The sequence below is a fragment of the Saimiri boliviensis genome, chromosome 5 (genome assembly GCF_048565385.1).
Source record: "Saimiri boliviensis isolate mSaiBol1 chromosome 5, mSaiBol1.pri, whole genome shotgun sequence".
Taxonomy (NCBI): Eukaryota; Metazoa; Chordata; class Mammalia; order Primates; family Cebidae; genus Saimiri; species Saimiri boliviensis.
In genome coordinates this window covers 132,823,847-132,850,958 of record NC_133453.1, presented here as the reverse complement: position 1 = coordinate 132,850,958, position 27,112 = coordinate 132,823,847, and the positions used below count along the sequence as shown (strand labels likewise).

At 45.5% G+C, this 27,112-nt stretch overlaps 3 protein-coding genes across 4 annotated transcripts; 1 reads left to right on the top strand and 2 right to left on the bottom strand.

The window, feature by feature from the left end:
- Positions 1 to 8,133: 8,133 nt before the first annotated feature.
- Positions 8,134 to 17,390, bottom strand: LOC101047738 (small ribosomal subunit protein uS11m). Of its 2 annotated transcripts, none has more exons than XM_003921645.4 (6): positions 17,269 to 17,390; positions 17,033 to 17,149; positions 12,861 to 12,959; positions 10,528 to 10,657; positions 9,334 to 9,399; positions 8,134 to 8,529 (listed from the first exon to the last, which is right to left on the bottom strand). In XM_003921645.4, exons 1-6 carry the CDS (start codon positions 17,325 to 17,327, stop codon positions 8,422 to 8,424), a joined length of 579 nt encoding a protein of 192 aa, XP_003921694.2. In that variant the 5' UTR covers positions 17,328 to 17,390; the 3' UTR covers positions 8,134 to 8,421. The 2 variants fall into 2 exon arrangements, with proteins under 2 accessions (XP_003921694.2, XP_074256092.1); XM_074399991.1 differs by having other exon boundaries at positions 17,228 to 17,310.
- On the bottom strand, positions 12,968 to 17,023 carry MRPS11 (mitochondrial ribosomal protein S11). The gene is given in 2 exon segments (XM_074399992.1): positions 12,968 to 13,248; positions 13,251 to 17,023. Coding segments are annotated over 2 exon segments (168 nt in total). The 5' UTR covers positions 13,333 to 17,023; the 3' UTR covers positions 12,968 to 13,162.
- A 228-nt stretch (positions 17,391 to 17,618) lies between the features above and the next one.
- Positions 17,619 to 25,928, top strand: MRPL46 (mitochondrial ribosomal protein L46). The gene is made up of 4 exons (XM_003921644.4): positions 17,619 to 17,922; positions 19,292 to 19,478; positions 20,195 to 20,368; positions 25,532 to 25,928. The coding sequence occupies exons 1-4, from the start codon at positions 17,638 to 17,640 to the stop codon at positions 25,780 to 25,782; spliced, it is 897 nt and encodes a 298-aa protein (XP_003921693.3). The 5' UTR covers positions 17,619 to 17,637; the 3' UTR covers positions 25,783 to 25,928.
- Positions 25,929 to 27,112: the final 1,184 nt, after the last annotated feature.

The following is a 27,112-nucleotide window of genomic DNA, read 5'->3' as shown; positions in this document are numbered from 1 at the left end:
GCATCTGTGGTCACAGGGCCTTTCCTCTTCTGTCTGTGTAGTCAAATCTTCTGGCTCCGTTTTATAAGGATACCTCTGACTGTATTTAGGATCCACCAGATAATCCAGAGAACCTCCCCATTTCAAGATCCCTAATTTTTTTTTTTTAAGAGTTGGGGGTCTTGCTATGTTCCCCATGCTGGACTTGAACTTCTGGACTCAAGTGATTCTCTTGCCTTGGCCTCCTGAGCAGTTGGGACTACAGGCATGTACCACTGGGCCTGGCTTTCAAGATCTTTAAGGCTGGGCATGGTGGCTAACGCCTGTAGATCTCAGTACTTTGGGAGGTCGAGGCAGGATTGCTTGCACTCTACCCTTTGTTCTTGCCAACTTCTTTGCTGGACATTGCCCCGATCACCCATCATCACCCATAGTTGCCTCCTAACTCTTACTCTGATTTTGAGCTTGTGTCTCCTCCTCTAGGAAGTATTTCTTGATTCATCTTCTCATCACCAGCATCACACACACACACACACACACACACACACACACACACACGTGCCCCCATCCCGTGGTAGCACCCTGTGGTGTCACAATGGACTTTTTCTGAATTTGTCTCCCCAGCTAGCCTCCTAGGCTGCTCAGGCCAGTTACCAGGGCCTACCTCTTGAATCTGAGTATTGATAGATGCTTAAGGATGGAGAGAGGGAAGAAAGACTCAGAGGGATAGGCTTTCCAATCATTTGGCATTTTCATTTCATTTTTGGCTACAGTTTTTTAATAAAAACAATCTGGCTTCATCTACAGTTAGATGAATTTAAAGATGGGTGATTGGCTCCCACAGAACATTTTCTTTTTTTTTTTTTGAGACGGAGTTTCGCTCTTGTTACCCAGGCTGGAGTGCAATGGCACGATCTCAGCTCACCGCAACCTCCGCCTCCTGGGTTCAGGCAATTCTCCTGCCTCAGCCTCCTGAGTAGCTGGGATTACAGGCACGCGCCACCATGCCCAGCTAATGTTTTGTATTTTTAGTAGAGATGGGGTTTCACCATGTTGACCAGGATAGTCTCGATCTCTTGACCTCATGATCCACCCGCCTCGGCCTCCCAAAGTGCTGGGATTACAGGCTTGAGCCACCGCGCCCGGCTCACAGAACATTTTCTGATTAAAATTACAGGAAAAATATTGGAGAAAAATTAATAATCATAACAGCAGCAACAAGATGGATGTGCATCTGGATTCACCATGGTGCTCCCCGCCAGGGCCCCACAGAACCAGCCAAGGCCCTGCAAGGATGGAAGCTGCCATCTTAGCAGAGTTAAGATCGGGAGGGCAGGGCAGGGGAGTAAGGGCTAGCCGGGATGACACTCGCTGTGCCTGAGCAGAGAACACCGTTGTTTTACAAATCCCCCTGCCAGTCCTGTGGAGGTGGGAGTAGCTGAGGCTCAGAGAGATGCAGCCATTCCTCCAAGGTCACACAGTAGAGCTGAGATTCAAACCCTGGTCTGTGTGACTCCAAAGTCTAGCTCTTTTCAGCCCAGCAAGCTATAAGGAATGGGCAACTGGGCAGGGTGGGCAGCTGGGGGGCATGGGCAGGGAGCAGGCCTGGCCTAGAGTCTAGGGGAGAACTAATTAGATTTCCAGGGGCATCGAATCTGGCTTGTGTAGCATCCCTGAGGCTCTCCCTCAGAGCAGCTTAGTGAGTCAGGATCTACGCTTTCTTCCTAGCCACGAAGGAGCTGTAGGCTCCTCAGATGCTGGAGCTCTGTCCCACCCCACACCCTCATGGTCCTGAGGGAGAAACTGCAGTCCGGGGTTGGGAAGGAGTGTGGCCTGACAGCCTGCATGCTGAGTCTGGGCTCAAGCTGGGTCTAGAGAACAGGTGTCCCACAAGCCAGGCGCCCCTCAGTTGACATTTCTTCTTAGTTCAAGAGGATTACGCAAATCCTAGGTGGTTAAGTTGCCACAGGGCACTATGGAAACAGATCACCCTGCTCTCTCTGCCTCCTCCTCCCAGCCAAGCAATAATGACCCTGAGGCTGACTCCTCTGGTGAGACTTGTTGTTATGCTAATTTGGGACCATGTGCACAGTTTGATTTGAACCTGGGTGGGCCATGGGGAGAAGCCAGATTAGTTACGAGAACAAATTTAAGAACCAAGTCAAATGTCTTCCCCCAAATACTAGACCAACAATGGAGATGGGGAGTGGTACAGGGTCCATGGGTGTCAAAATATATACTAAAAAAATGTTATATGCACATTTCAGCAGATAACTTATGTAATGCCTGACTGCAGCGTCTATACATTTTGGAAAAATCAGTTATTTATTTTTATTTTAATGGGCTCATTCATTAATCTGAATAAGTAACAACAACAATGGAGAGTGGAGTCTGCCTTCCACCTGCCACTCTGTCACCTAGTGTCCCTTCTTGGAGCTGAGCACACTGCCAGTTTGGGGTATATCTTTCCAGATGCTCAGTGCATACACAAACATGTATGTACACATCTTTTCTCCTTTTCTACAAAAAATTAGCAACTATACTTTCACAATGTTCTGCCCCCACTCATTTATTTTTCACTTAGCAAGCATCTTGGCTTGTTTCAGGGCTAACATTCCACTATATAGATGTACTGTATTATAGTTTAACTAGCCCTCTATTGGCGGACATTTAGTTTCCAGCCTTTTACAGTACCTCCAGAAATATCTTTGCATACCTGGTACACATGGGAAAGAATATTCATAGCTGTGGTCCCACACTTACCACATGTAGCTATTTCAAAGTAAATTAATTCAAATTAAATAGAATCGGAAATGCAGTTCCTGGTCACTTTTAAAAAGCCATGTGGGGCTAGTGGCTACCATTCTGGCAGGGAAGCTGTGGGCATTTCTGTTGTTTGAGGGGTTCTGGTGGACAGTGATGCTGTCTCTATGTGATACAGTCCTAGAGGGGAATAATGAAGCCACAGGTCTTTGCATCTTGTGTTGAAAGATATTGCCAGATTTCCCTCTGAAGAGGCTCTAGGTATTTACTTTTTCCCCCAGTAAGAACTGAGAGAGAGAGAGAGAGAAAAAAAAGAGAGAGAGAGCGCATGCGAGAGAGTGAATGCTCTTTTATTTCAGAACAATCGGTATAGAATGTTGGAAAGAACACACAACGTTCCCTGTGTACTGATTGCAAGGACATGTTGTTTCCATTATCAATACCCACGTTGCTCACATCAGATACTGCTGTTCCCAATTTACAATGGGCATGCCTGTCCCTGGGGTCCCACGCTGCTGACTCCCTCAGAGGCCTCCCTGCCACTGAGGTCTGCTTCTCCATAGCTCTCAGCCTCTCCTCGTCTCCCCTGTACACCCTGACTCTTGGCCCATCATGGTGCAGGGGAAGTGCTGATCCCATTTATTCTCCATCACCACAAGACAGCCTTTACTAGAAAACTCAGCACCCTTGGCCCAGACCTCTGTTTCTTCACCTCCTGCTGTCTCTGACCCTCTCTCCTTTTGGTGAATCATGACCTCCATGTGGCTAAACCTAAGGGGCACCTCATCTTGCAGAGCTCTTTCATGCTTTTTGACAGCCTGCACTCTGACTGAGCCTTCTGTCCCACCTCCTTCACAGTCTCTCCTTCTTGCATTTACAGTCTTGGCTGTCTTCTTTTCCTTAATCTGTATGATTTTCCTGGGTTGTCTCGTCCCGTCATGGCGTTGATTGGCATCTGTGCATTTGGGGAATGATGCGAAGGCATTTAGCTTTCATATCCTTGATTACTAGTAAGATTAAACATCACTTAACAGTTTTTGAGCTTTTGAATTTCTTCCATTATAAAGTCAGGTGGAAGCAGAGTAGATGTTGGGTATTAAGAGATTCCAGTAGAGTTCCTGGCTCCTGTGGGGCTCTGGCCCCATGCTTCCGATTTTCCACGCTCTGAGCATCTATGTCCATGGCCGCTGCATTTCCATCACCCTCCATCACCATGGTCCCTACACCTTCAGTCTACTGAGGAGAGACAGCCTCTCGTCACCATCGCTTCCCCAGCACTGTGCCCACCCCCGCTACCTCCCACCCAGTGGACAGGGATAGGTGTCAGCATGCTCACACCTCCTCAGCCCCTCCGGGGATATTGTTCCACCACCCCCACTCAGCCCTTCTCTTTTGAAGTGCATACAATCTAGTACTTCCCCCTTCCTGAACTCCTGGTCTGCTTCCCACCCTCTGGGCCACTCCACTTTGTTTAGGGACTTTGAACCTCCTGGACTTCTTCTCTGTCCCTTTCCCGGACATCCACTTCCAGGCTTCTGGCATCAAGGTAGGTTTCTTTGTCCACATAATTACTTGACTTAAACCTCAGTGACTTATATTTCGACTCTGTTAGACACCCATGTGCCTCACTTCCTCTGCTGTCAATGAGCTCTCTCTTGAATCTCTAACTCTGAAGTTCCTGTTGACCCCAGCTGTCTACTCACCCACCTCCCTTTGTCCAGCCCATCTGTGGAGCCTGCTCTTTATCATTGGTGTGACTGCAAGTTTTATGATCCCTTCCATTCCCTCTAATCCTCTGGTAAGCTGTTCTCTCCATCCAGTCTGAACTCCATGACCCACCATGCAAACTCAGCTGGAACTGGGAACCTGATGACCTCTCTCACTCCTCAGCTTTGCATGTTGTTTTGAGCTTCTGAGGATGCTCATTCTCCCATGTGTTCCTCTCGCATGCCTTCTTCTCCTCAGAGCCTTCCCTTCCGGTCCTGAAGCTGAGGGGATGGCTGTTTCACTCAAACGCCAGTACCATTTGTGCCTCTTTTATGGAACTCCATTCTAACTCAGCCACATACCTGTCCTGCCTCCTCAGAGGGTGAGCTCCAGGGTAGTGACAGCTCCAGCCATGTTTCCCCAGTGCCCTGCCTTCATGTTTGTGGACTAGCCTGTGTTGGCTTTGGTGAATGGAGAATTTCTGCTTTGGCAAGTGACAGCTTCATCCCCTTGGGCTGATAGTACCCAGAGTAATAATGTGTCTTTCCAGAACAGGAGGAAAAAAGTAGAGAAAAAGAATAAAGCCCAGCAGGAAGGTATACATGCATTTTTTAAAGGAACATGTCAGTGCCAGGTTGCGGGCAGATACAGTTGGGAAATGCTTCCTCCCAAGCTGCCAGTGAAATTCTAGCATTCAGGGACTCTAGTGGTAAACAGGCTATTTTGGCAGTGACTGTACGTCTCGGTGGGTGTCAGGTGACAGCCTTGGTAGAAAGATGTGAAAACATCGCGTCTATGCTGAAAGGAGAGAAATTGCATTTGTTTTTTTGCTTGCGTAGGAGGATAGGCTTTCCTTATGTAGCCAGTCTTGTGCAGCCTGCTTTAGAAGCAAAACTGCAGATGTACCCATAGAAATAATCTGAGGCCCTGCTGCCAGAAAACGATGACGTGTGTCACACAAGCTGATGCCAACATCCTGCTTGTGCAAACACCTGGGACCCACATGCTGGGCTTTGCTTCTTTCTGCCTGGGAAGTGCAAGCACATTCTATCTGTTGCTGAGAGGGGCTGTGGCAGCAGGGACAGGGCAGCCCAGCAATTTAGGTAAATAATGACTGCCTAGATCGGTCAGCCTTTGGTGATGGTGCCTTTGTCTCCTCACCGGGGTGGGAGGGTCAGTCTTTGAGAGGCCAAGATAAATGATTAAGAGCCAGCACAGTTTAAGACAGCACCAGCTTTACCAGCCACTCAGAGCCTGGAAACAACACTGTGCACCGAGGGCTCACAATAAAGGAGCATGCATTCTCCAGTGCACAGTGAACAAGGCGGCCTTCCCACAACTAGCTCCAGGGGTTGTGCCAGACATCCATTTCTGGGCCCAAGATCACTGGTCATTAAGGGTCCTCTGTCCTGTCTGCAGATGTAGGCTTTCCTGGGCAGGATCTTCCTTTCTAAAGCCCTCTTGTGAGTAAAATAAGATTTTCTAAACTATGGTATGTGTATCAGCCTCAGTGAGTGGCTCCCGCCTGTAATCTCAGCACTTTGGGAGGCCGAGGTGGGACAACCGCTTGAGGCCAGGAGTTCAAGACCATCCTGGGCGATATGGCAAGACCCTGTCTCTACAAAAAATACAAAAATTATCTGAGCGTGGTGGCATGTGCCTGTAGTTCCAGATGCTGAGGAGGCTGAAGCTGGGGGATCATTTGAGCCCAGGAGTTTGAGGCTGCAGTGAGCCATGGTTGTACCATTGCAATCCAGCCTAGATGACAGAGCGAGCCTCTCACAAACCAAAACCAAAATAAAAATGGTTGGTGTATGGAGAACTTTCAGGAGCCATAGAAGCCTCCTGTGCTTGCCATCCTCCACGTGCCCTGCAGATCCACTCTGCGGCCTGGGAGGCTGAGCTTCCGGTACTGCAACACCGAGTTCTCTTCCTTTCTGCTTCCTTTTGGGATCAGCCAAGGGGGACCCAGCAAGGGACTATAGAGCATTCTTCCCTCTCCCTAGGCCATGGTTTTGGCAGCACGCCTTTGCTGTGGCAGCTCCTGCCAGGTTCTAGGAACGTTCCTTCCCCTGCCTCTTCTAGCCTAGGGTGGCTGCTTTGTAGTCCACCTTCTTTGTCTATTCCCATAACCCTGCCCCACCTCTGAAGAGTTTTCAGTGAGCTTTTCACTGAAACCTTGGGAGCTGTTTCCTGCTCAGGCTCTGATCAACTGTCCGACTGCTATGGGCCCTTTGTCCACCAAACCATATCAGATCACAAAGTACGATTCTCAAGAGCACCATGTTTTTACACATCGTGTTTATATGTAGTTTTGTGGTGAAACCGTCTAATTCCTTCCGACAGTGGCTTTGATCCAAGAAGCCTCCAGCTGCGCTTCACTGGTCACAAGATGGTCTTCATAGGTCCTGCTAAGGATTAAAGAGAAGGCAGTAGGGAGGCATTTTTCCTTCTAAATTCACATCTTGGTTCATGATCTTCCTCTTTTCTTTGCCCTAACACAGTCTCTTGCCTATTTAAGGGGCTTTTCCTATACTGAGTTCAGGCAGATCACAGTGCTTTGCTGGCTGGGCACAGAAGTAAAGCTCCACAGTGCCTTTCCCTTCTGGTCAGCAGGCCCTTCCTGCACTCGTCTGGGAGGAACAGGGCTTTTGTGTACTTGACCACTCCTTCTCAGCTTCTGGTGATACTCTCACCCTTGGTCTTTTCTGCCTGTGGAAGAGGGGCTTCTCTGGTCGTCTGTAGAGCTCCCACCTTTGGATTCTGTGCCGTATCCAAGAACCCCAGAGCCCCAACTGAGGAGCAGTCAGCCCTGCCTGTGGGTCCTGAGTTGCATACCCCTGCCAACACTACCCAGGTTCCATATCAACTTGCTTTCTGCACTTCTAGATTTGGGCTCTACTCAAGCCCATCCTGCCATCCACCCTATTTTCTAGGAATCATAAGGGTTTTTTTGGTTTGTTTGAGATAGAGTCATGCTGTCACCTGGGCTGGAGTGCAGTGGCAGTCTCAGCTCACTGCAGTCTCTGCCTCCTGGGTTTAAGTGATTTTCATGACTCAGCCTCCAGAGTAGCTGGGATTACAGGCGCGCGCCACTATGCCTGGCTAATTTTTGTATTTTTAGTAGAGATGGGGTTTTGCCATGTTGCCCAGGCTGGTCTCAAACTTGACTCAAGTGATCCACCTGCCTTGGCCTCCCAAAGTGCTGGGGTTACAGGTGTGAGCCACAGTGCCTGGCCAAAAATCATCAGTTTTATACAATGCTACCCTCCCTGCTTTTAGGGCCACTCCCTCTTTAGTGCTGAGACTGCTGAAGCCCATGGAGTGTAAACGATGCCTGCCACTTCAGTGTGGGGAGTCTGACTGTCCACTTGTGGAAAATCCTGTGCTGTTAGGACTAACTTAAAACATGCCCATAATGGTGAAATCTATCAGAATCCAGAGGTAGGTGGCAAAAAGCTTTCAATTTGGGGCCAAATTACAAGTCATTATTAAGATAAGTTACTAGGATTAGGTCTGGAAATCTTGAGTAAGGGGCTAGAAAAGAAGTACCTGAAACCAAAGGTTTCTGGTAAATAGCAACTCACATTTACATTTTAACTCTATCATTTAAGGTCTCACACTCTTTTTCAGGAAGAAGTAGGAATTATGTAACTCTGAAAGCAACAATCTCAAACTTACAACAACAGATGGCACAGATATTTTATTTTCTCAGAGCAGACATTGGGCCTAGGCTACGGCTGCGCCCATAGCTCCCCTCTTGTCACAAAATGCAAAGCTCACTTCTGGGGCACACCTGTCTCCAGCTGGAGGTATAAGCAAAGGCCACTGTGTAAGGAGGCAAAGCTCACCCTTACTGTCTGAAGGATCTCCAACAAGCCTATTCTGGATAGAGCTCTGACAGGGAGCTTTCTACAAGGTCTCACTGGAGCTGAGGCTTGATGCCAGGTCCAAGTGCAGGCTTTCTTCCCATCACAGCCTCCGAGCCTTCCTGGGACGGCAGCCGTTGTGCGGGATGGGGGTGTTGTCTGTGATTGAGATCACTTCCAGGCCCCCCATGGTCAGTCCAGTGATGGCAGACTGGAAGGAGCAGAGGAAAAGTAGAATGACATGGTCTAAAATGATGATCCAATATCTCCAGACAGGGTTCACAGAGGGACAGAGTGGGGTGGGGAAAGGAGGTGCCCACTGGTTTTGATACCTATAGTCCCAATCCTGTTCTACTCTCACAAAGGTCTCCCCCCAAGCCCCTTAACCAGGTTCTCAACACTGTCCCCCTCTAAAATCATACCCACCACTTTCCACCTTGTGCTTTACAATCTGAGAACAAAGACTTCTTGTAGACCTTGGCACACCTTGGCTATCACACTTCTGTAGCTTACTTAGGCAGTTTTCTCTGCCTGCAATGTCCCCTACCACCTGCTGGGCCTCCACCTCCCTAATACCTCATTATTCCCGCAGTTGGAGATGTCACCTCTTTGAGGAAGCTACAGATTATCTGTGCTAATGATCCTCAGGAAGGATTATCCCTGCTAGGTTCAGGATCCCCTGATGGGCTCCCAGCACTCTGGGGACATGCTTTACCACTGCATTCACCAGTCTGTCCAGAGGGATTTGTTTGTGACAGTTCCCCGAGGAACCACCTTCCCATTCCCAGTGCCTGGCACACAGCAGACACTCAATAAGTGTCTGATGAATTATACTAAGTGATCTAAGCTTGCTCTGAAGGGCTTAGTCGATTACAGAAACAACAGACGGGAACTTCAGGCAATCATGAAAATCTACTAAAAGGGTGTGTTCTCCTCTCTCTGTACTCTTCTCTCAGGCCCCAAATTCTCTCAGTAACTGGGAGGCACATACACTATGGAAATCATTGTGACTTACCAGGCGTCCTGGCCCCAAGCCTTTCACCACAACTCGGATGTGGGTCACACCCTTTTGTATAGCTTTCTGGAGAGAAGCAGTGAGTGGTTAGTGCCCCGGAGAGAGAACTACTGCATCCACATCTCTTGCTACTGCCTCCTAGAGCAGGAGGGGTACGAGCTCAGGGAAAGGGCACCCAGAGAAGTAAACAGGGAGGCAAAGGGCAGATGGTCACAGTGGAGTACAGGTACCAGCAGAGACCACAGAACTTGGCAGGTTACAGAATTTGTGTGACTGTGATCTGTTAGCCTAGGGACAGCACCGCCACCTAATGGAGATTTCTAAATATTGCTCAGGTTTTTCTCAGGTGGGTAAAGGCAGAATTTCAGACCAAGAGGTGCCACCCTAGGCTTCAAGGCTGAACCTAAATACCCACTTCAAAAGTGTTAGATCTGTCCATGGTTGGGCATTTACAGTGTTTTGATTTTTGATTGTAGTACGTGCAGTCAGTATTTTGGGGTGCCTTGCCTTGTTTGAAGGTCAAGGTTTTCCTTCAGGAAATACATCTGAGGGTGTTTTGAACATTCAAGATAATGAAAGTAAAGTGTCTGGCACATTGACATGCTCAATGAATATACCAATAGCAGCATCTTGTCAATTTGCTTCTAAAAAAGGTCTACAGCAGTTCACACTGGAACTGGCATCGTATGAGTCTTCATCATACTACATCCTCTCCAAATAGACTATCACATCTGCCCCCAACCCCAAACCATGGGTCTTTATTTTTATTTTTGGAGACAGGGTCTCTGTTGCCCAGGCTTCAGCGCAGTGGTGAGATCATAGCTCACTGCAGCCTCAAACTCCTGGGCTCAAGCCATCCAGCTTCAGCCTCCCAAGTTGCTGGAACTACAGGCATGTGCCTGGCTAATGGTTTTTAAATTGAGGGGTCTTTGGTTCTCAAACCTTTGGTACCCTGGCTCTTACATCCTAGATTGAACCAACAGGGGCTTTGCTGCTAATGAAGCTAAGAGAAAAAAACCAGAGGAGCCTTTCACATAAACCTTTTCAAACCAATGCTCCAATGTCAGGGCATCTAAACTGCCATGACAAACCCTTGCTTCTGAATGGGTAGTATAATGAGATTCTCCACTAAGGGATGAGCCGTGCGGAAAGCAGAACACAATACAGAGGGAAGGCTAAGGAACACACACTCACCGCCGCTGCGGCTATGCCTGCTGTCTGTGCTGCGATGCCTGTGCCCTTCCTGGCATTCCGAAATCCCTCTGTGCCACAGGAAGCATGGGCAAGGGGCTGGTTACTGGCAGAGACTACTTGGATCTGTGTGCTGAGAAAAGTAGAAGCAGCATATAGGATATAACTCTTCTGCAGAGAAATAAGTGAGAGCTTATCTAAGCTCCTAGAAACCTGGGAAAAAGGAATTCATTTGCTTCCCCTTTGAGCTTATCAGATGAACATGTTTTGAGTTCCTACGGGAAGTGTCGGGAAAGGTCAGAATTCTCCCCAAGCCTAATTGAAAACTGGTAAGTCACATAATCTAAAAAGTGCTCTATAATCCAAGAGTAGTTAGTTAAGTATCATCCAGAGGAAGGGTGGCATGCATTTCTCCTAGGGTTCTCCAAGTACCCAGTAGTTAAATTAGATAAAGGCCTTAGTCTCATTTCCGCCCACCCCCGACCCAGAAATGTGGTATTTCACATCAGGTAATTTTAAAATGACTTTCTTGGGGAAAGTTTTAAATTTACACAAAAGTGAAGAGAATAACATGAAATCTGATGGACCCATCATCCCGCTTCAACAATTATCAACTCATATCCAATTCAGTTTCATCCATAAACCTTGTTCCCACAGCACTCTCCTCACCAAAGGATTATTTTGAAGCAAATCCCAGACCTATCATTTCGTCTGTATATATTTCAGTATATAGCTCTAAAGGACTCTTAAAAAAATTACCAATATTACCATATTGGATACTTTTGATACTTCTGACACCATATTCCATGAGCAAAAGTTATTTTAAATAAGTAAAACTTTTCTTTTTCTCTTTTTTTTTTTTTTTTTGTGAGATAGGGTCTCACTCTGTCGCCCAGACTGGAGTGCAGTGACACAATCACAGCTCACTGAAGCCTCCAACTCCTGGGCTCAAGCCATCCTCCCACCTCAGCCTCCTGAGTAGCTGGAACTACAGGTGTGTGCCACCACGCCCAGCTAATTTTTGTATTTTTGTAGACACTGGGTCTCACTATGTTGCTCAGGCTGGCCTTAAACTGGCCTCAAGTGATCCTCCCAAAGTGCTGGGATTACAGATGTGAGCCACTACACCCACCTACAATTTTTTTCTAATCATCTCTAAAGTTAACTTATTAATACAATTAAGAATGACTTTAAGAAATCCTCAGATATGCTTTGATTTCCCCTTTAGTCATCATCATCCTACTTCTGGTCTGGAGAGTTGAGAGCTCACAGAAGAGGGCAGGAGAAGCGACTGAAGGGGAGGCCTGCTGGAGTCAGCCTAGGCTCCAGCCATCTGCTCGTCAGTGTGGCTGTGGCTCTGCCATGCCCCTTACCAGAGTTTATAGGATTTTCCATACTGAACAGATGCATAAGATAATTGCTTGTCTCTGCGACAGCCTAAACAATGCTGTAGAGTAGACCACTGACACTTAAAAAATGCAGAGTTAGCCTATGTCCTTATTAGCCTGAGAGGGCAAGAAAAAGAAATCCAATTGCTGTCACTTTATGTTTGTTTAACTGACAGATGCTGAAATGAATCCTACAGCACTTCATCTGTGCCACACACTTTAGTTCATGACTGTAGTCTCTTGTGGTGTTCTCTAAATTGCTGGGTGGGTTGGCTGTGACCAAATACTGATCTCGTTTCCAAGTGGGGCCAGCCTGCAAAGCTGTCACTACCAGCAATGCTTCTGCTGCCAGCACAGGATTGGGAATTCCCTTAGGTACTGCCCTTGTCTGTAAGCCACACAAAAACACTAGTCTTGTCACTTTAAACCCCCCATCCACATTTAGCCCTACAAGGTAGAGGCCAGTGCACAGTGGCCCAGAGTGGTGAGTACTTGAAAGGGACATTTATTTAGAGTTTTACATTCTGATTAGTTTACTAAAAAAATCACAGATTAATATTTTGAATCATATCTCTTTTTATTTATGTATCATCCATTCCCTATCGGCAACACTTAATAAGCACCTTCATGGTGGGACCATCTGCCGCTAATATACTTCCTCCAATTCTTGAGCAAAACCAGGAAACACTATTCTCAAGGAAAGCAAATAAATCTTTTAACTGGGATATGCCCACCCTATTTCACATTTTCATGAAACTTGAATAAACTTCGTAAAGACAGCAGGTGGTTCCTCAAGCAAGGAGGAAGATGGTGTTCTACGTCAGCGCCATCATGCAGCACTCAATACCCTCAATTCTACCCCAGGGTATTCAGGGCCAAGCTCAACTTTTCCTGTGAATTGGAAAGAATCTCACGCTACGTCTGCCCTGTGTTCCCCGTCCCACTTACTTGTTGTAGGATGCTTTAATGTGTGCGATTGGGATCTCCTCAAACTTCTTTCCTGCCCACCTCAGAGAGCTCTCCTCTCCTGGAATAGGAGGGTAAATGCTGCAATCAGAAGAAAGATTTTATTTAAAATTGTCTCTACTTTTTAAAAATCAAAGAAATACAACACCTGGTTAAAAAACAACAGCTCTCTGCCCCCAGCTGCTCCTGAAGTGGCTGCCCCCACCATTCCTTTTCTTCCTTCTGGTGCTACCACTGTATCTGTGACTGCTGTGTTTATGAGGCTATTTCTTGACTTGCTGACTTCAGACACATCTAGGGACTTTCTGCTTTGAGAGGAGATTTTCACTCATACTCCCGATCTTCCTTGTCCCTGCGAGTATACCTTTATAATTATTTTGAGGTCCTTTATAGGTTCCTCTTCCCACAACTTAAAAAATACAGTCAAACATCTGTTTCTTGTTTCATCAACCATAGACAATATCTAGACTCTAGTTTATAAAAAAAGAGACAAAAATAATACTCATATCATTACGATTAAAAAAAAAAATACCAAATCCCCTAGAATAAAGGACAGCAAACTTTTTCTGTAAAGGGTCAGATAGCAAATATATTAGGCTTTGCTGGCCAAGAGGTCTGTCTCAGTTACTGTACTTATCCACTATATCTCAAAAACAGGTATAGACAACAGTAAATTAATAGGCTGTGTTCCAAAAAAACCTTTACCTCCAAAACGGGCAACTGGCCAGATTTACACAGTGGACCATAGTTTGCCAACCTCTACCCTAGACCAGTGGTTTTCAACGCAGGATGAACACTGGTCACCTGTGAAGCATACAGATGCTTAAGTTCCACCCTGGTCTTCTGGATGGGATCTGGAAATCAATGTGTCAGATGTCCTAACAAATCAGATGTGAATACATGGTGTTGAGTTCAAGATCTTCCACTGTCTTAGTCTAAGCTACTTTCTGGCTATTTCTAGCTAAGCACTCTATTTTCAGAGGGTGAAAATTAGGTACCAATAGGGGAATAGGGTTAGAAAGAGAAGACAAGTGTTGGACCTAGGAGATCTCAGTCTAGAGCTCTGCTCACCAAACTGTGCTTTTTAAAATTTGAACACACACAATCATCTTTCAGCAATGGAACTGGAAACAAACTTGCTGTTTCACTAGGCCTACACACACAAATCAGATTCATGTTTGTACCCACTACGGCCACTTGAAATACAATGGATTCCATTTTAGAAATTACATTACGATCTGAGGACTACTCTCACCACCCCAGCCCTTCCTGCTTTTCTAGAGATACTTTAAAAAGCAAAGCAAAAACACAATGGTATTCAAAGGATACTTTCCTGTGGGTTTGACCTTAGCAGTGATTAGAACTGCCTGGCAATCGGACAGCATATCCCCAGTTCAATTATCCTTCCATTCCCCTGGATGACTCTTTTATATCTTCTTTTGTCTCCTCTAACCTCCAACTCTCTGTTTCCTCATTGCTGAGCTGATGACCTTTACCGGGGAATAGAAGCAATCAGACTTTATTCCAGCTCCCACTACTGAACATCTGTGCCCACAGCCTTTGTGCTCTCTCATTACAGTGCTCCGCTTGTGTATGGGCCCCTGAAGGACACTGTTCTGCAGTGTTCCCCCTCCAGTGCCACTTGTTCTTTCCCCTCTACACCGCACTACTCCCAACAGCAAAACAGTGTTCCAAACCAAAATAATAACAAGACCCTCCAAAACCTCTTGAACCCACCTCCCGGCAGCTACTGCCCATTTCTCTATTCCCTTAGAGCAGGGACCTCTTAAGGAACTTTAAGGTACTGACTATACTTGTTTCTTCCTGCCCTCTTCTGTTCTCCCTCAATCAGATATTAGCCCCTACCACTCCACCAAAAATGCTCTCATCTGATTCACTCCACATTGCTAAATCCAATAGGCAATTGTTATTGGTCTATCAACCAGTCACATCTGCAGCATTTGACACAGCTGATCTCCCACCTTGAGCCAAATTAAAAAACAAAGGATCTCTCCTGGTGTTCCTATTATCTCTCTGAAGTTCTTTGTCTCTTCTGCTGGTTCTTCCTAGTCTCCCAAATCTCGTAATGTGAGAGTGCTCTAGGGTTCTGGTCCTTGGACCTCTCCATCTACATTTACGCTGTTAATGATTTTGTTCTCTCACGGGTTTAAATATCTCTATGATGTCTTCCATCTGCATATCTAGCTTAAAGTCTGTCCCTCCATTTCTAATGGTCTACATTGTATCTCCACCTGAATGTGTATTAAGCATCTCAAACTTAACAAACCCCAACCAAATGCCTGCAGTCTTCCCCATCTTAATGACAACTCCATCTTTCCAGTTGTTTAGGCCAAAAAACGTTGGGGTCTTCCTTGGCTCTTCTCTTTTTCTCACACTGTGCGTTAACAAATCCTGCTTGTTCTACCTTCAAAATATGTCAGACCATTTATAATACCTCCATGGCAACAACCATGGTCCAAGTCACCATCATTTCTTGTCTGGACTATTTCACCAGTCTTCTAACTGCTTAGAGGACTCTTCTCAGCTTCCATTCTTGCTCTCCTATGGCTTAATATCAACACAGCAGCCAAAGAGATTCCCTCATAAGCAAGATCACGCCAGTCCTTTATTCAACACTTTCCAGTGGCCTCCCATCTCATTCAGAGTAAAAGCTGAAGTCCTCACAGTGGCCCACAAAGTCCTACAGAATGTGGTTATGCAGGCCTGCTGGACCTCCACCTCCCCTTTCCAATTGGTATACTACTACATTTTACTTGTTTTCTATTTACTGTCTTCTACCCACTTGATTTAAGTTCTATGAGGGCAGGGCTTTCTGTCTGTTTGGTTAGGGATATAGCCCAACACCCTGAACAGTGCCTGGCATTTTGAAGAAATGACTACAACAGAATCTTGGTTTAGATCCCCTCAGCAGCTCCTCATTGCCCTCGGTGGGGACAGTGTAAAAGCTTCAGTGTGACAGACAAGACCCTTGGCATTCTGATTCCTTCTTGTCTTGTCGGCCTTACCTCCCATTGCATACACACCTGAAGACACCATAGTTTTTTTATACCACATGCCTTTACACAGACGGGTTACCTCTGTCTCCAGTGACTCACTTCAACTTGTCCAGATGAACTACCATTCACTTCTCAGCTATGTGTTCTTTTCTTCACGGTTCCCTGATTTCCTCAGGAATGAGGCACTTACTTTTTTTTTGAGACAGAATCTCAATCTGTCACCCAGTCTGGAGTGCAGTGGCGTCATCTTGACTCACTGCAAGAACCTCTGCCTCCCAGGTTCATGCGATTCTCCTGCCTCAGCCTCCCGGGTAGCTGGGATTACAGGTGCTGGCCACCATGCCTGGCTAATTTTTGTATTTTTAGTGGAGACCGGATTTTGCCATGCTGGCCAGGCTGACCTCAAACACCTGACCTCAAGTGGTCCGCCTGCCTTGGCCTCCTAAAGTGCTGGGATTAAAGGCACTGCACCCGGCCAGGAGTGAGACACTTATTCTTTCATACTTCCAAGCAATGTTTACCTCCATTCTACTATAGGGCAGATTATGGTGAAAATGTCTGCATGTTTGTCTTCCCTCAAAGACTGTGGACTACTTGTGGGGAGGAATGATCTTTTGTATTTGGATTCACGGCATGTGGCATGGTGTCTGATACATAGTAGATTCTGGGTAAATGTTTGTTAAATGGATGTGAAGTTAGGAGGATGTGTACAGAGCATACAGCGGTGGTGACACTGGTGGGAAGCAAGATGCCAGTTCCTAAGGCTGAGCACAAAAACCCATCCTGGACCATGTGTAAGAAGTGCAGGAGCGTCTGCTCCATCGCTAGCGCCCTCCACCTCCCCATTTTGTGTTGGAGGCAGGGAAGGTTTGACATGATCTCCATCTCAGAAGGAAAGAACGCTGATATATGTTATGCACATCTCACATTCACTCATTCATTTAAGTTCACTGAACATGTATTTACTCTGTGCCATGGCTCATCTAATTCTCACAACCTCTTTCAGCATTCTCCGCATTTTTAGCTGAGAAAGCTGAGGCTCGGAGCATAAGGTCCCATGGACAGTAAGTGACAGAGGGTGTCGGGCAAGAGTCGGGGGTTGCAGGTCTCCCGAAGGCTGGTCCAAGTGGGGCTCACCTGAAGCTGGCGTGCCTGGGAGCTGCCGTCTTCTCTGCAACTTGCTGCTTGGCCGCAGCGTCTTGCAGCTGCCGGGCGCCTGTGTGGATGGTCCGGGCCGGCGTCCTGGCCACGACCCTGCCAGGAAGAAAAGCTCGGTGAGGGACACGGCGTAACGGTCACTGGGGCTCAAGGGACACGAGTACGAGCGTAGACCTGGAGGTGACAGTGGGAACGAGGGGGACAGTCATTGTTACCCAGTCGTCGGGGGCCAAGTCCGCAGGAGCCACGACCCCGCGTTTCTTACAGCCTGCATGACTTGAATTGACCCCGGTCAGTTTCCGTTGGCAGCGTCAGTCATCGCTGCGCCGGCGCCGGTACCAAGAGTGCCTGACGGGGTGGGGACGGAAGGGAAAGTCATCTACTCTTAATCGTAGCCACTGAATACTTTTAATTCCATTTAAGTGCTCAATAAGACTTTCGGTGGTGGTTCACCAGGGAATTATCTCCCTTTTTTAATGTTCTGAAATGTTGACCCACCCCTCCATATGCGAATGGTTCGTTCTAGTAGTTCCGGGACTGAGCTCTCCCCATAGTCGGCCGCTCCCGCGCTGCCTTGTGGGAACATGGGGTTGGCTGAGGTTTCCCTGGGAGCCGCGGTACATTGTGGGAGAACAGAAAAGATGGCGGCGCCCGTACGGCTGTCTCTGTTAGGGGTAGCGGGGGGCTGGCGGCGGTTCGAGAGGCTCTGGGCCAGTAGCCTAGGCTCTCGCAGCCTGGCCCTTGCTGCTGCACCTTCAAGCAGCGGATCCCCATGGCGCCTGTTGGGCGCGTTGTGCCTGCAGAGGCCGCCTCTAGTCTCCAAGCCGTTGACCCCATTGCAGGAAGAGATGGCGTCTCTACTACAGCAGGTAGGACTGAGATGTAGGGTTCAGAGTGACGTTTATTCTGTGTGACCTTGAGCAAGTAATTTCACCTCCCTGAACTTCAGTATATGGTACTTATCCGCAGAATGGGCACCTTACTGACTTGGTTTGGTGCATAGATGTTCAACAAAAAGGGATTTCTTTTCATTGGTCGTCTTTATTATCACTTCAGGCAACTTTTTGGAGAGGCTCTACTTACTCGTTCAACACAGTAGGGATCCTGTGGTGAACAAGAATCGGTCCCTGTCACTAGGAGCGTACAAATTTGGAGGGACAAAGTCTTTGTGATGGGGTGAGGGTTAAGGAAATACAAGAGGCAGCGAGCACATCTGTAAGATGCCTATGATAGGCCTACTCTGTTTAACCTCATGGGGCTATTTGTGTGAAGGGCAAGCGAGGAAACATGGGCAAAAACAGTATAGTGGCTGTGAGGGTGTGAAGTCGCTACAGGAAGTGATTGAGGGGTGATATGTTTCTCAGAATCCGAGATTTTTTTCTTGTCTTGGTCAATTGAGAGCTATAAATTTCTCTTCTGTGCTTTTTGCTTGATTTATTCATTTACTCGCTCACTTGACAGATACTCATTACTCACCCTACGGATGTTCATTGTGCCCATACTAGGCATCAGAGCAGATGTTAAGTGCTAGAGATGCTGTAATGAGTAAGGCAGAAGTACCTGTGATTCTCAGAGTACTTCAGTCTAGTTAAGTGGAGGGGATCAGTCAGTAACCAAATAATTATACAACTATTGCAGATCCTGTTAAGTGTTAAGTAAAACACAGGACACTATAAGAGTGTTTAACAAATACATCAAAATTTGATTTTATGGTAAGTGTCAAGGAATGTCTCAGGCTTTCTGAATGCAGGTTTTTTCTCTATATGAGAACTGTCTCTCTGAGACAGGCATATTTAAGTTGAAATCAGAAGGATGAGTAGGAATCTCCCAGAATAAAGAATGCGAGCAAAGACATAGGAAGAAGGAACAGCCTCCTGAAAGTCTCTGAACAGGGAAGTCCTTGGTGGGTGAGATTCTGATCAAAGACTGACATGACTGGATTGTGGTAAGTAAGCAGGCATTGCCCAACCCAGTTCTCTGTTTTTGTAGCAGTCTTGACCTCCAATGACATTCTAACATTTTTGGCAAATGTAACTCAAGCCCAAAGTTCAGAGGACCATTTTTTTTTCTCTGTTTCCTTTCCTCATGATGTTTTGATTTTATGTCTGGTTATGTTGGGTGATAAACTTCTGAGCCTGTCAAGTGTGCCATATCTCTTATTTTATTCTTCCTGGTTTTTCTCCCCCTTTTAATTTTTGCCAGATTAAGGTAGTTTTTTTCCCCTTTTAATTTCCCCAGATTGAGATAGAGAAAAGCCTGTATTCAGACCATGAGCTTCGTGCTCTGGATGAAAGCAGGCGACTGGAAAAGAAGAAAGCTGACCTCTATGATGATGAAGATGAACAGGATATATTGCTGGTGCAAGATCTGGAAGATATGTGGGAACAGAGATTTGTACAGTTCAAACCTGGAGCTCGAGTAACAGGTTTGTGATCCTTTTAGGCCAGCAAGAAGGAAGGGAAAGGGGTATTTGGGTTTCCAAATAAAGGACAGATGCTTAGCCTCCTGCTTTGTGTTTTAAGTAGGAAGTAATTTCAAATTCTTTTCTCTGTTGCACACATCTACCATAATGTGACTTTTAAAAAGTCTGTCTTGTTTCTGAGTGAGAGGTAAGGGTATTGGAATGCCTTTTCACTCAGTTAAACTTTGTGAATGTTATCTTGTGTTTAATTCCAAGTTTGAGACTGAGAGTGGAGCAAATGAAGCCTTTTCCCATTAATTCCTGTGTTTTATGTGAAATCCCTCTTAAAGCGGGAGATTGAGTTCTGTTTTCCTTGTTTCACAGATGAAGACTGAAGAACAGAGAAAGTAGGGTCTAGTTAAGTCAGTAATCATATCAAAAACAATGAAGTAGTTGTATTTGAATTAGTATGGTCATTGTTTTTTTTTTTTGAAGACTCAAAATATGATTTGCTATTCAAAGAAGTTTACCTCTTGATTTCTTACATTGTAGTTTTCTCAGGATTGTGAGACTCTTCCCTGGAAGAGGTCAGAGTTAGAAAGATGGGGCAGAGGTGTAATTTGGTTCTAAGCTCTTTGAGGTTAAGGATTGTGGATCTTAGAGGAAGATTGTAAAACTCCAGGCTTCTTGGTTCTGGTAAATCACTGTCTTCTTACCTCTTCTGACTCCCTTTTCTGTAGAAGCTGACGAAAAGAATGACCGAACATCCCTGAACCGGAAGCTAGACAGGAACCTTGTTCTGTTAGTCAGAGAGAAGCTTGGAGATGAGGACGTTTGGATGCTGCCCCAGGCGGAATGGCAGCCTGGGGAGACCCTTCGAGGAACAGCTGAACGAACCCTAGCCACACTCTCAGGTGAGTTCTCTGCCTTCCTCTAAATCCCACAAAATTCACTTCAGATTCAGCCAGAGGATTTACAGGCTGACTGTGGGGAATTGAATTAAGGGTAGGAGTGGGAAGGTTAATGGAAACTTTGATGTTTATAAAAATTTCAGCTAGAAAAATCCAGGTAAGGATTTCTTTTTTTTTAAGGTCAGGTGAGAATCTGTCATTGTTCCACTGAGATTTTAAAATTTAGTACATTGAAAAATGATATTTTTGCCATTTTCTCAGCCGCTTGTCTTCTTGTCTTTGCAGCATTGCTTATTGGGATCTTACTGCTTATCTATTCACTCAACTAGAAACCTCAGAATTGTACTTGACCTCATTCCTACATCCATAAGTCCTTGAGTCCCTCATGATCTGTTCTAAATAGTCCCCTTTTTGTTCTAACAGCTTTAGCTGTGACCCTCTTCACTTCTCACTAGACTAGGGTTTCTCATCTTTGGCATTATTGATGTTTGGGGTCAGATAATTGTGGGGAGCTATTCTGTACATTGTAGGATGTTTGGCTCAGGCCTCTTCCTGCTAGATGCCAGCAGCACTACCTCATCCCCCGACCCCACCCCCATGCAACAACCAAGAGTATCTCTAGACATGGCCAGATATTACCCAGGGAGCAAATTACAATAGTTGAGAAGCACTACACTGAGCTGTTGAATTAGATGCCAAGTAAGGTTAACCTTGCTTTTGTGGAGTGCCCTTCAGTGCTGCCTAAATGAGCTTTCTGAAGCACAAATCCCTTGTCTCTTCTCTGCATAGAATTCTTTTTTTTTTTTTGAGACGGAATTTCGCTCTTGTTACCCAGGCTGGAGTGCAATGGCACGATCTCGGCTCACTGCAACCTCCGCCTCCTGGGTTCAAGCAATTCTCCTGCCTCAGCCTCCTGAGTAGCTGGGATTACAGGCACGCGTCACCATGCCCAGCTAATTTTTTGTATTTTTAGTAGAGACGGGGTTTCACCATGTTGACCAGGATGGTCTCGATCTCTTGACCTCGTGATCCACCCGCCTCGGCCTCCCAAAGTGCTGGGATTACAGGCTTGAGCCACCGCGCCCGGCTGCATAGAATTCTTAAAAGGTTTCCCATAAAAATTCTGTCAAGCATGGCCTGCAAATCTTACTTGCCCTGATCCCAGTCTCATCAGTCTTCTGTCTTGCTGCTCATTAGTGTATAATTCAAGTTCTAACTTAACAAACCTTTTGCATTCCTTGAATAATGTGGTCTTTCATGTGTCTCTGCTTTGGGGTCTGCTGGTCTGTGATGAAATGCTTTACTCCTTCCTGGCCTGAGTGCTCAGTTTTTAAGACAGCTTCAGGAAGACAGTGCTACTAGAAGCTTCTTAGCACTTTTATGTATCCTTGTTCCATTTATGCAATAAACATCTAGGCTCTCAGTGAACCCTGCTCCCTAGGAGCTTATGTTCTAGTGGAGAATACATTCTTTCATTTAGGCCATTGCACTGTAATTGTTTACTGATACATTTTTCTCCCTAGTCAGAATTTTGACTTCCGTGAACATATGGGCAGTATCTATTCCTCTCTATGATCCTAGCTTTCAGTAAAGTACCTGGCACATAGACATTTGTTGAATGTTGACTAAATGGATTTGGTGGTGCACAGCCACTTTACCTGCCTGCCCCCCAGCACAAGTACCTGCTAATGAAATGGCAGCAGCCAGTGTGTTCCCTGGATTCTCCCTGTGTGGCCTGCAGGAGAGACATCAAGACAGAATGGAATATGGTGGGAGGGGAGGTTGCTTCCTTCTCAGTTTCCTCAGCCATCACGCAGCAGTGGCAGTTGAGTTTCTTGCAAGGATCATTGTGTTCAGGTGCTCAACCTCTCTTAATGTCAAACATTCACGACTGATTCTTGCTCAGCTCCCACTTTCTTTGCAATGTGGGGAGGGGTTCCAGCCCAGCACTGTGTTTTCCTTTAAACATTGCCATTGTAATAAGTAAATGGAAATAGATCAAATATATTAAAAGGGATTTATGTTTAATAGATGCATATAAAATAGTATTTTGACTTATTACAAATTTACTAAACTGACAAATATAAAATGGCAAAGAAAAGCTCAAGCAATATGAGTATATACTGTATTTTTAAAAAGTGAAAGTGCACTCCTTTCCTTCCCACTGGCTCCACACTTGTATTATTGCTGTAAGATGGAATTGCTGCAGGTAGAATTAATGGGTCAAAGGTGGACACACTTCAGATCTGGTAAGTTGCCCTCCAGAATGTATATAACAATTAATGTTTTTCAGGAGTGGCATATGAGAGTGCCTCTTTGTCTAGAGCTCACCAACAAATGAAATAATCCCTTTTAAAATTTTACCCATCTAGTCAGTCAAAACGATCTCTTTCGGATTCGCATTTTCCTGTTTGCTGGTGAGATTCACTGTCTTTTCCTATGTGTATTGCTATTTGTACTTCTTTTGCGAACTGCCTGTTTAGATTGTTTGCTTATCTTTGTAATAAGCTGTATTTTCTTTTTAATTTGTTTGTTTTTAATCCATCTTTTCCAGATTATAGAAAAGTAGTGTGCATTTATGGAATTAAGTATAGAAAATTCAAGAAACTGTAAAGAAATACACCAATACAATTCCACCACTCACAGAGACCCACTGCTAATGTTTTTTATTGTACATGAGCTCACACTGTATATAAATTTTTCATCTAATGCTAGTAGTGTTTTTTTGTTGTTGTTGTTTGTTTGTTTGTTTTTTGAGATGGCATTTTGCTCTTGTTGCCCAGGCTGGAGTGCAATGGCATGATCTCAGCTCACCACAACCTCTGCCTCCCGGGTTCAAGCGATTCTCCTGCCTCAGCCTCCCGAGTGGCTGGGACTGCAGGCATGCACCACCATGCCCAGCTAATGTTTTGTATTTTTAGTAGAGACGAGGTTTCACTGTGTTAACCAGGATGGTCTTGATCTCTTGACCTCATGATCCGCCTGCCTTGGTCTCCCAAAGTGCTGGGATTATAGGCGTGAGCCACCGTACCTGGCCTAGTGGTGTATTTTTTTAAATATGAGAAAAGCAATTCATGTATGTGGTAAAAAAAAAAAAAAATTATTGGTGTCTGGTAAATGTAGGGTAAGATGTAATTCTCCCTTTTCAGAGGCAGCCTCTATTAGTAGTGCTTTCCTGTATCTCTTTAGAAATTCTCGATGCATATATAAATGCATAATTGTTTTCTTTTTTCCATTTAATGGAAACATGTATATACACTGTTATGTGCCTTCCTTTCTTCTCGTATACAGCTTTTAAACATCTTTTCAGATCAGCCTGTGAAGACCTATCATACTGTTTTGTAATATGTGTGTGCTGCAGTTTGTTCAGCCAGTCTGTTTTCACAAACAAAGCTGCAGTGACTATCCTTTTGTGCTCATTTCGCTGACATGGGCAAATTATTATATCTGATATGATAAAATTCTGAAGTGGAGTTGCTGGGTCAAAGACATGTGCAACGAAATTGATACCCCTTGCCAATTAATAGCAGTTATACTAATTCATAATACCACGCAAAAAATATGGATTTTTTCCTTAGCCTTCATAAGCAGTGTACAGCTCAGTTTTTGAACTTCACTAATAATGATATATTGTTTTAACTTTATTTCTTTAAATTATTAATAAGACTGAATACCTTTTAATGTATTTATAGGCCAGTGATATTTATTTTCATGTGAGCTTACTGTTCATGTGCTTGGTTCATTTTTCTTTTTAATTTGTGGCTTTTTCCCCCCCCTTCATTGATTTCTTTCTTTTAGAGATGGAATCTTACTATCTTGCCCAGGCTGGCCTAAAACTCGAATACTCCTGCCTCAGCTTCCTGAGTATCTGCATTGATTTTTAAGTTCTTCTTATACCTTAAGATATTCCTTTGTAGAATGTGTTGAAAGCATTTTTCCTAGTTTGTCATTTTGTCTTTGACTTTTCCTGTACTTCATTTTTCCTTGCAGAAAGAGTTAATTTTTATGTAGACAAATATAAATCTTTTCTTTTTTGGGCTTAAAAATTTTATTTCTTGCTTAGAAAGGCCTTGCCCTTTCAAATAATATTTTAAGGTAAAAATAAGTATCCCTCATTTTCTTTTAATGCTCATGTTTTTATTTTAATTAGAAAATACACCCAGCACTCGGGAAGGCTGAGGCAGGCAGATCGCTTGAGGCCAGGAGTTCAAGACCAGCCTGACCAACATGGCAAAACCCTGTCTGCACTAAAAATACAGAGAAAAATATTAGCTGGGTGTGGTGGCACATGCCTGTAATTATAGCTACTCAGGAGGCTAAGGCCTGAGAATCCTTTGAACCCCGGAGGCGGAGGTTGTAGTGATGCAAGATTGTACCACTGCACTCCAGCCTGGGTGACAAAGTGAGACTGTCTCAGAAAACAAAAATGCAGAAGAGATTGGAAAATATTAAATGTTCACGAAACAACCATCTAGAATGAACACGTTTTTAATGAGAAGTTAAAATGTCTGTTGAATCTTTGATCTGTATGTTAACAGTTTGAATGTGAGGACTGAGCATGGGATCCAGCTTAGTCTCTCCTGTCTGGCAGCCACTTCTTCAGATGCCAGGTAGTAATTAGTCCATCATTTCCCCATCCTTTGAAATGCTGCATTGGGGTTATTAACTCTTAGTTTTGGATTGCAGATATTGTCTACTCATCTGTCTTGTCTTTAACCTTGTTTATGACTTTTTCATTCCGTAGGAGTCAAATCGGGTCCTTTTTAATGCTTTCCACGTGACACCCTTTTTAAAGGTGGATGAACTTGGTGGATGAACAGCCCAAATGTCCTGGTCCTTCACCAACAGATAGGGACTGGGCTGAACATAGGAACTAGGTGCTCTGATTCCCAGGTGTGATTGTAACTGTGTTGCTGACTTCCAGTCTAAAAACAGTAGCTTGGCACATGGGAGTGAGCCCAGTGAACCTGGACTCATGGGCAAGGAAGCATTTGGACTGAGAGGGGAGGAGGCGCTTTTCAGGAATGGCTCTAGTCCTGTTTTTACAGATTGATTTTACCTCAGGGCCGGATCTTGCAGAGACCCCCTATAGTTTTGGTAGCCAGAGTAAACAGATGGCTGTATCCTTACCTTCCAATTGTGATTTTTCTTTTCCTCCCTCTTCAGAAAACAATATGGAAGCCAAGTTCCTGGGAAACGCACCCTGTGGGCACTACAAATTCAAGTTCCCCCAGGCACTGCGGACAGAGAGTAACCTCGGGGCCAAGGTGTTCTTCTTCAAAGCACTGCTGCTAACTGGAGACTTTTCCCAGGCCGGGAAGAAGGGCCAGCATGTGTGGGTCACTAAGGATGAGCTGCGTGACTATTTGAAACCAAAATACCTGGCCCAAGTTAGGAGGTTTCTTTTGGACCTCTGATGGGCCGAGCTGCCTATGGACGGTGCTCAGATAAGTCTGAGATTAGGGCCTCAAGGACATTGTGTGGTTGCCTCACATTTGGAGGTAATATCTAGCAGTAAGCTAAATTCTGAGAAATAAATGAGTCTATTATTCTGTTGGTCTCAGCTGATTTGCCCTTTGATGGCTCAGTGAAGAGAGAGCCCTCTCTTAGGGTGTCTTTCTATTTGTTCCCAAGGTGACAGTTGAGGGCTGCATGATATTAGAGGGCATCACTGGCTTACTGGGCCCAGGAAGAAAGAACAGAAGGAAAGGAATTGACTTCCCGAAAGCTTTGAGTTCTGTGAAAGCTTCTCTAGGCCCCTGGGAAGAAACTAGTTCTACTTAGTTTCTTAGCCATTCCCAGTTTGTTTTTTCCCCTCCCTCTCCACTTAATATGAAGGTGTTTTAATCTAGCCTGGGAAATAATCCCTCCTCCTTTCCCCCCACTTCCTAAAAGCATTTTGTTTTAAAAAGAATTTAGTCATGTCTTACCTTTTTTAAAAATAGTCACGTGAAATATCCAAGGTTAGTTCATCTCCATTTTAGAGATGGAGGAATCATGGCCAGGCTGTGACTTGGCCCAGAGTCATCCTGCATGTCCCTGTTGGAGCTAGAGGGGACTGCTGACCCCCTGCCCCTCGCCTCTTTGGGGCTCTTGGCTCTTCAGTGTGTTGCTCTGGTCCTCATTGGTCCCCAGTGCCTGGCACAAACAAGGCCCTCGGTAAACATTGGTTAAGTGAGTGGAAGAGCACGGGGAACTCAGGCATACCTTTGTCTGCCCAGAAGAGTGATTTTAGTCTGCAGTCCTGGATTCTGTCAGATGCTTCCTGGTTTCCTCTCAGATGGCCTGGGTTAAACAGGCTGTGAGCACGTGAAATGGGATTTCTGTTTCTGCATCGGCCGCAGCCCTGTGTTCTTGCCCAGGGTCAGGGAAATTGCTTTCTGTGATCAAAATGGAGGGGCCTAGTCCTGGTATTGCTCTCCTCACCTTTTTCCTCCTCCATGTGTTCTCTCCCCCACATTACTGAGGGGAGATGCCCCCTGGCATGGGCTTGCTGATTCGAGTTGTAGTGGCACCTTTAGAGTGAAGCCTGGGTGTAGCCACAGGGCCAGGATGCACTTTCTGGGTTTTGGAGTGAGTTCTGTGTGAACTGTATTGCATATTCTGAGGGCCGCGGGCTCTTCTGACCTCCAGGGGAAGGAATCACCGGAGTGAAGTGGCGACTCTTCGTGACCATGCGTGTCTGTAATGACGTTGTTTTCTTTGGTGGGAAATAGCAAATATGCAGCTGGGAAATAGAGAAATGGT

What these genes read in the sequence shown, in the direction of transcription:
- LOC101047738 (XM_003921645.4), bottom strand. Translation starts at nt 17,327, where the DNA reads ATGCAGGCTGTAAGAAACGCGGGGTCGTGGCTCCTGCGGACTTGGCCC. An exon ending in ACTTGGCCCCCGACGACTGG is followed by an intron (nt 17,150 to 17,268) that starts GTAACAATGACT and finishes TCTTCCTGGCAG; the next exon opens with GGTCGTGGCCAGGACGCCGG. An exon ending in CAGGCATAGCCGCAGCGGCG is followed by an intron (nt 9,400 to 10,527) that starts GTGAGTGTGTGT and finishes GCTTCTCTCCAG; the next exon opens with AAAGCTATACAAAAGGGTGT.
- MRPL46 (XM_003921644.4), top strand. Translation starts at nt 17,638, where the DNA reads ATGGGGTTGGCTGAGGTTTCCCTGGGAGCCGCGGTACATTGTGGGAGA. An exon ending in TGGCGTCTCTACTACAGCAG is followed by an intron (nt 17,923 to 19,291) that starts GTAGGACTGAGA and finishes TAATTTCCCCAG; the next exon opens with ATTGAGATAGAGAAAAGCCT. An exon ending in ACCTGGAGCTCGAGTAACAG is followed by an intron (nt 19,479 to 20,194) that starts GTTTGTGATCCT and finishes CCTTTTCTGTAG; the next exon opens with AAGCTGACGAAAAGAATGAC.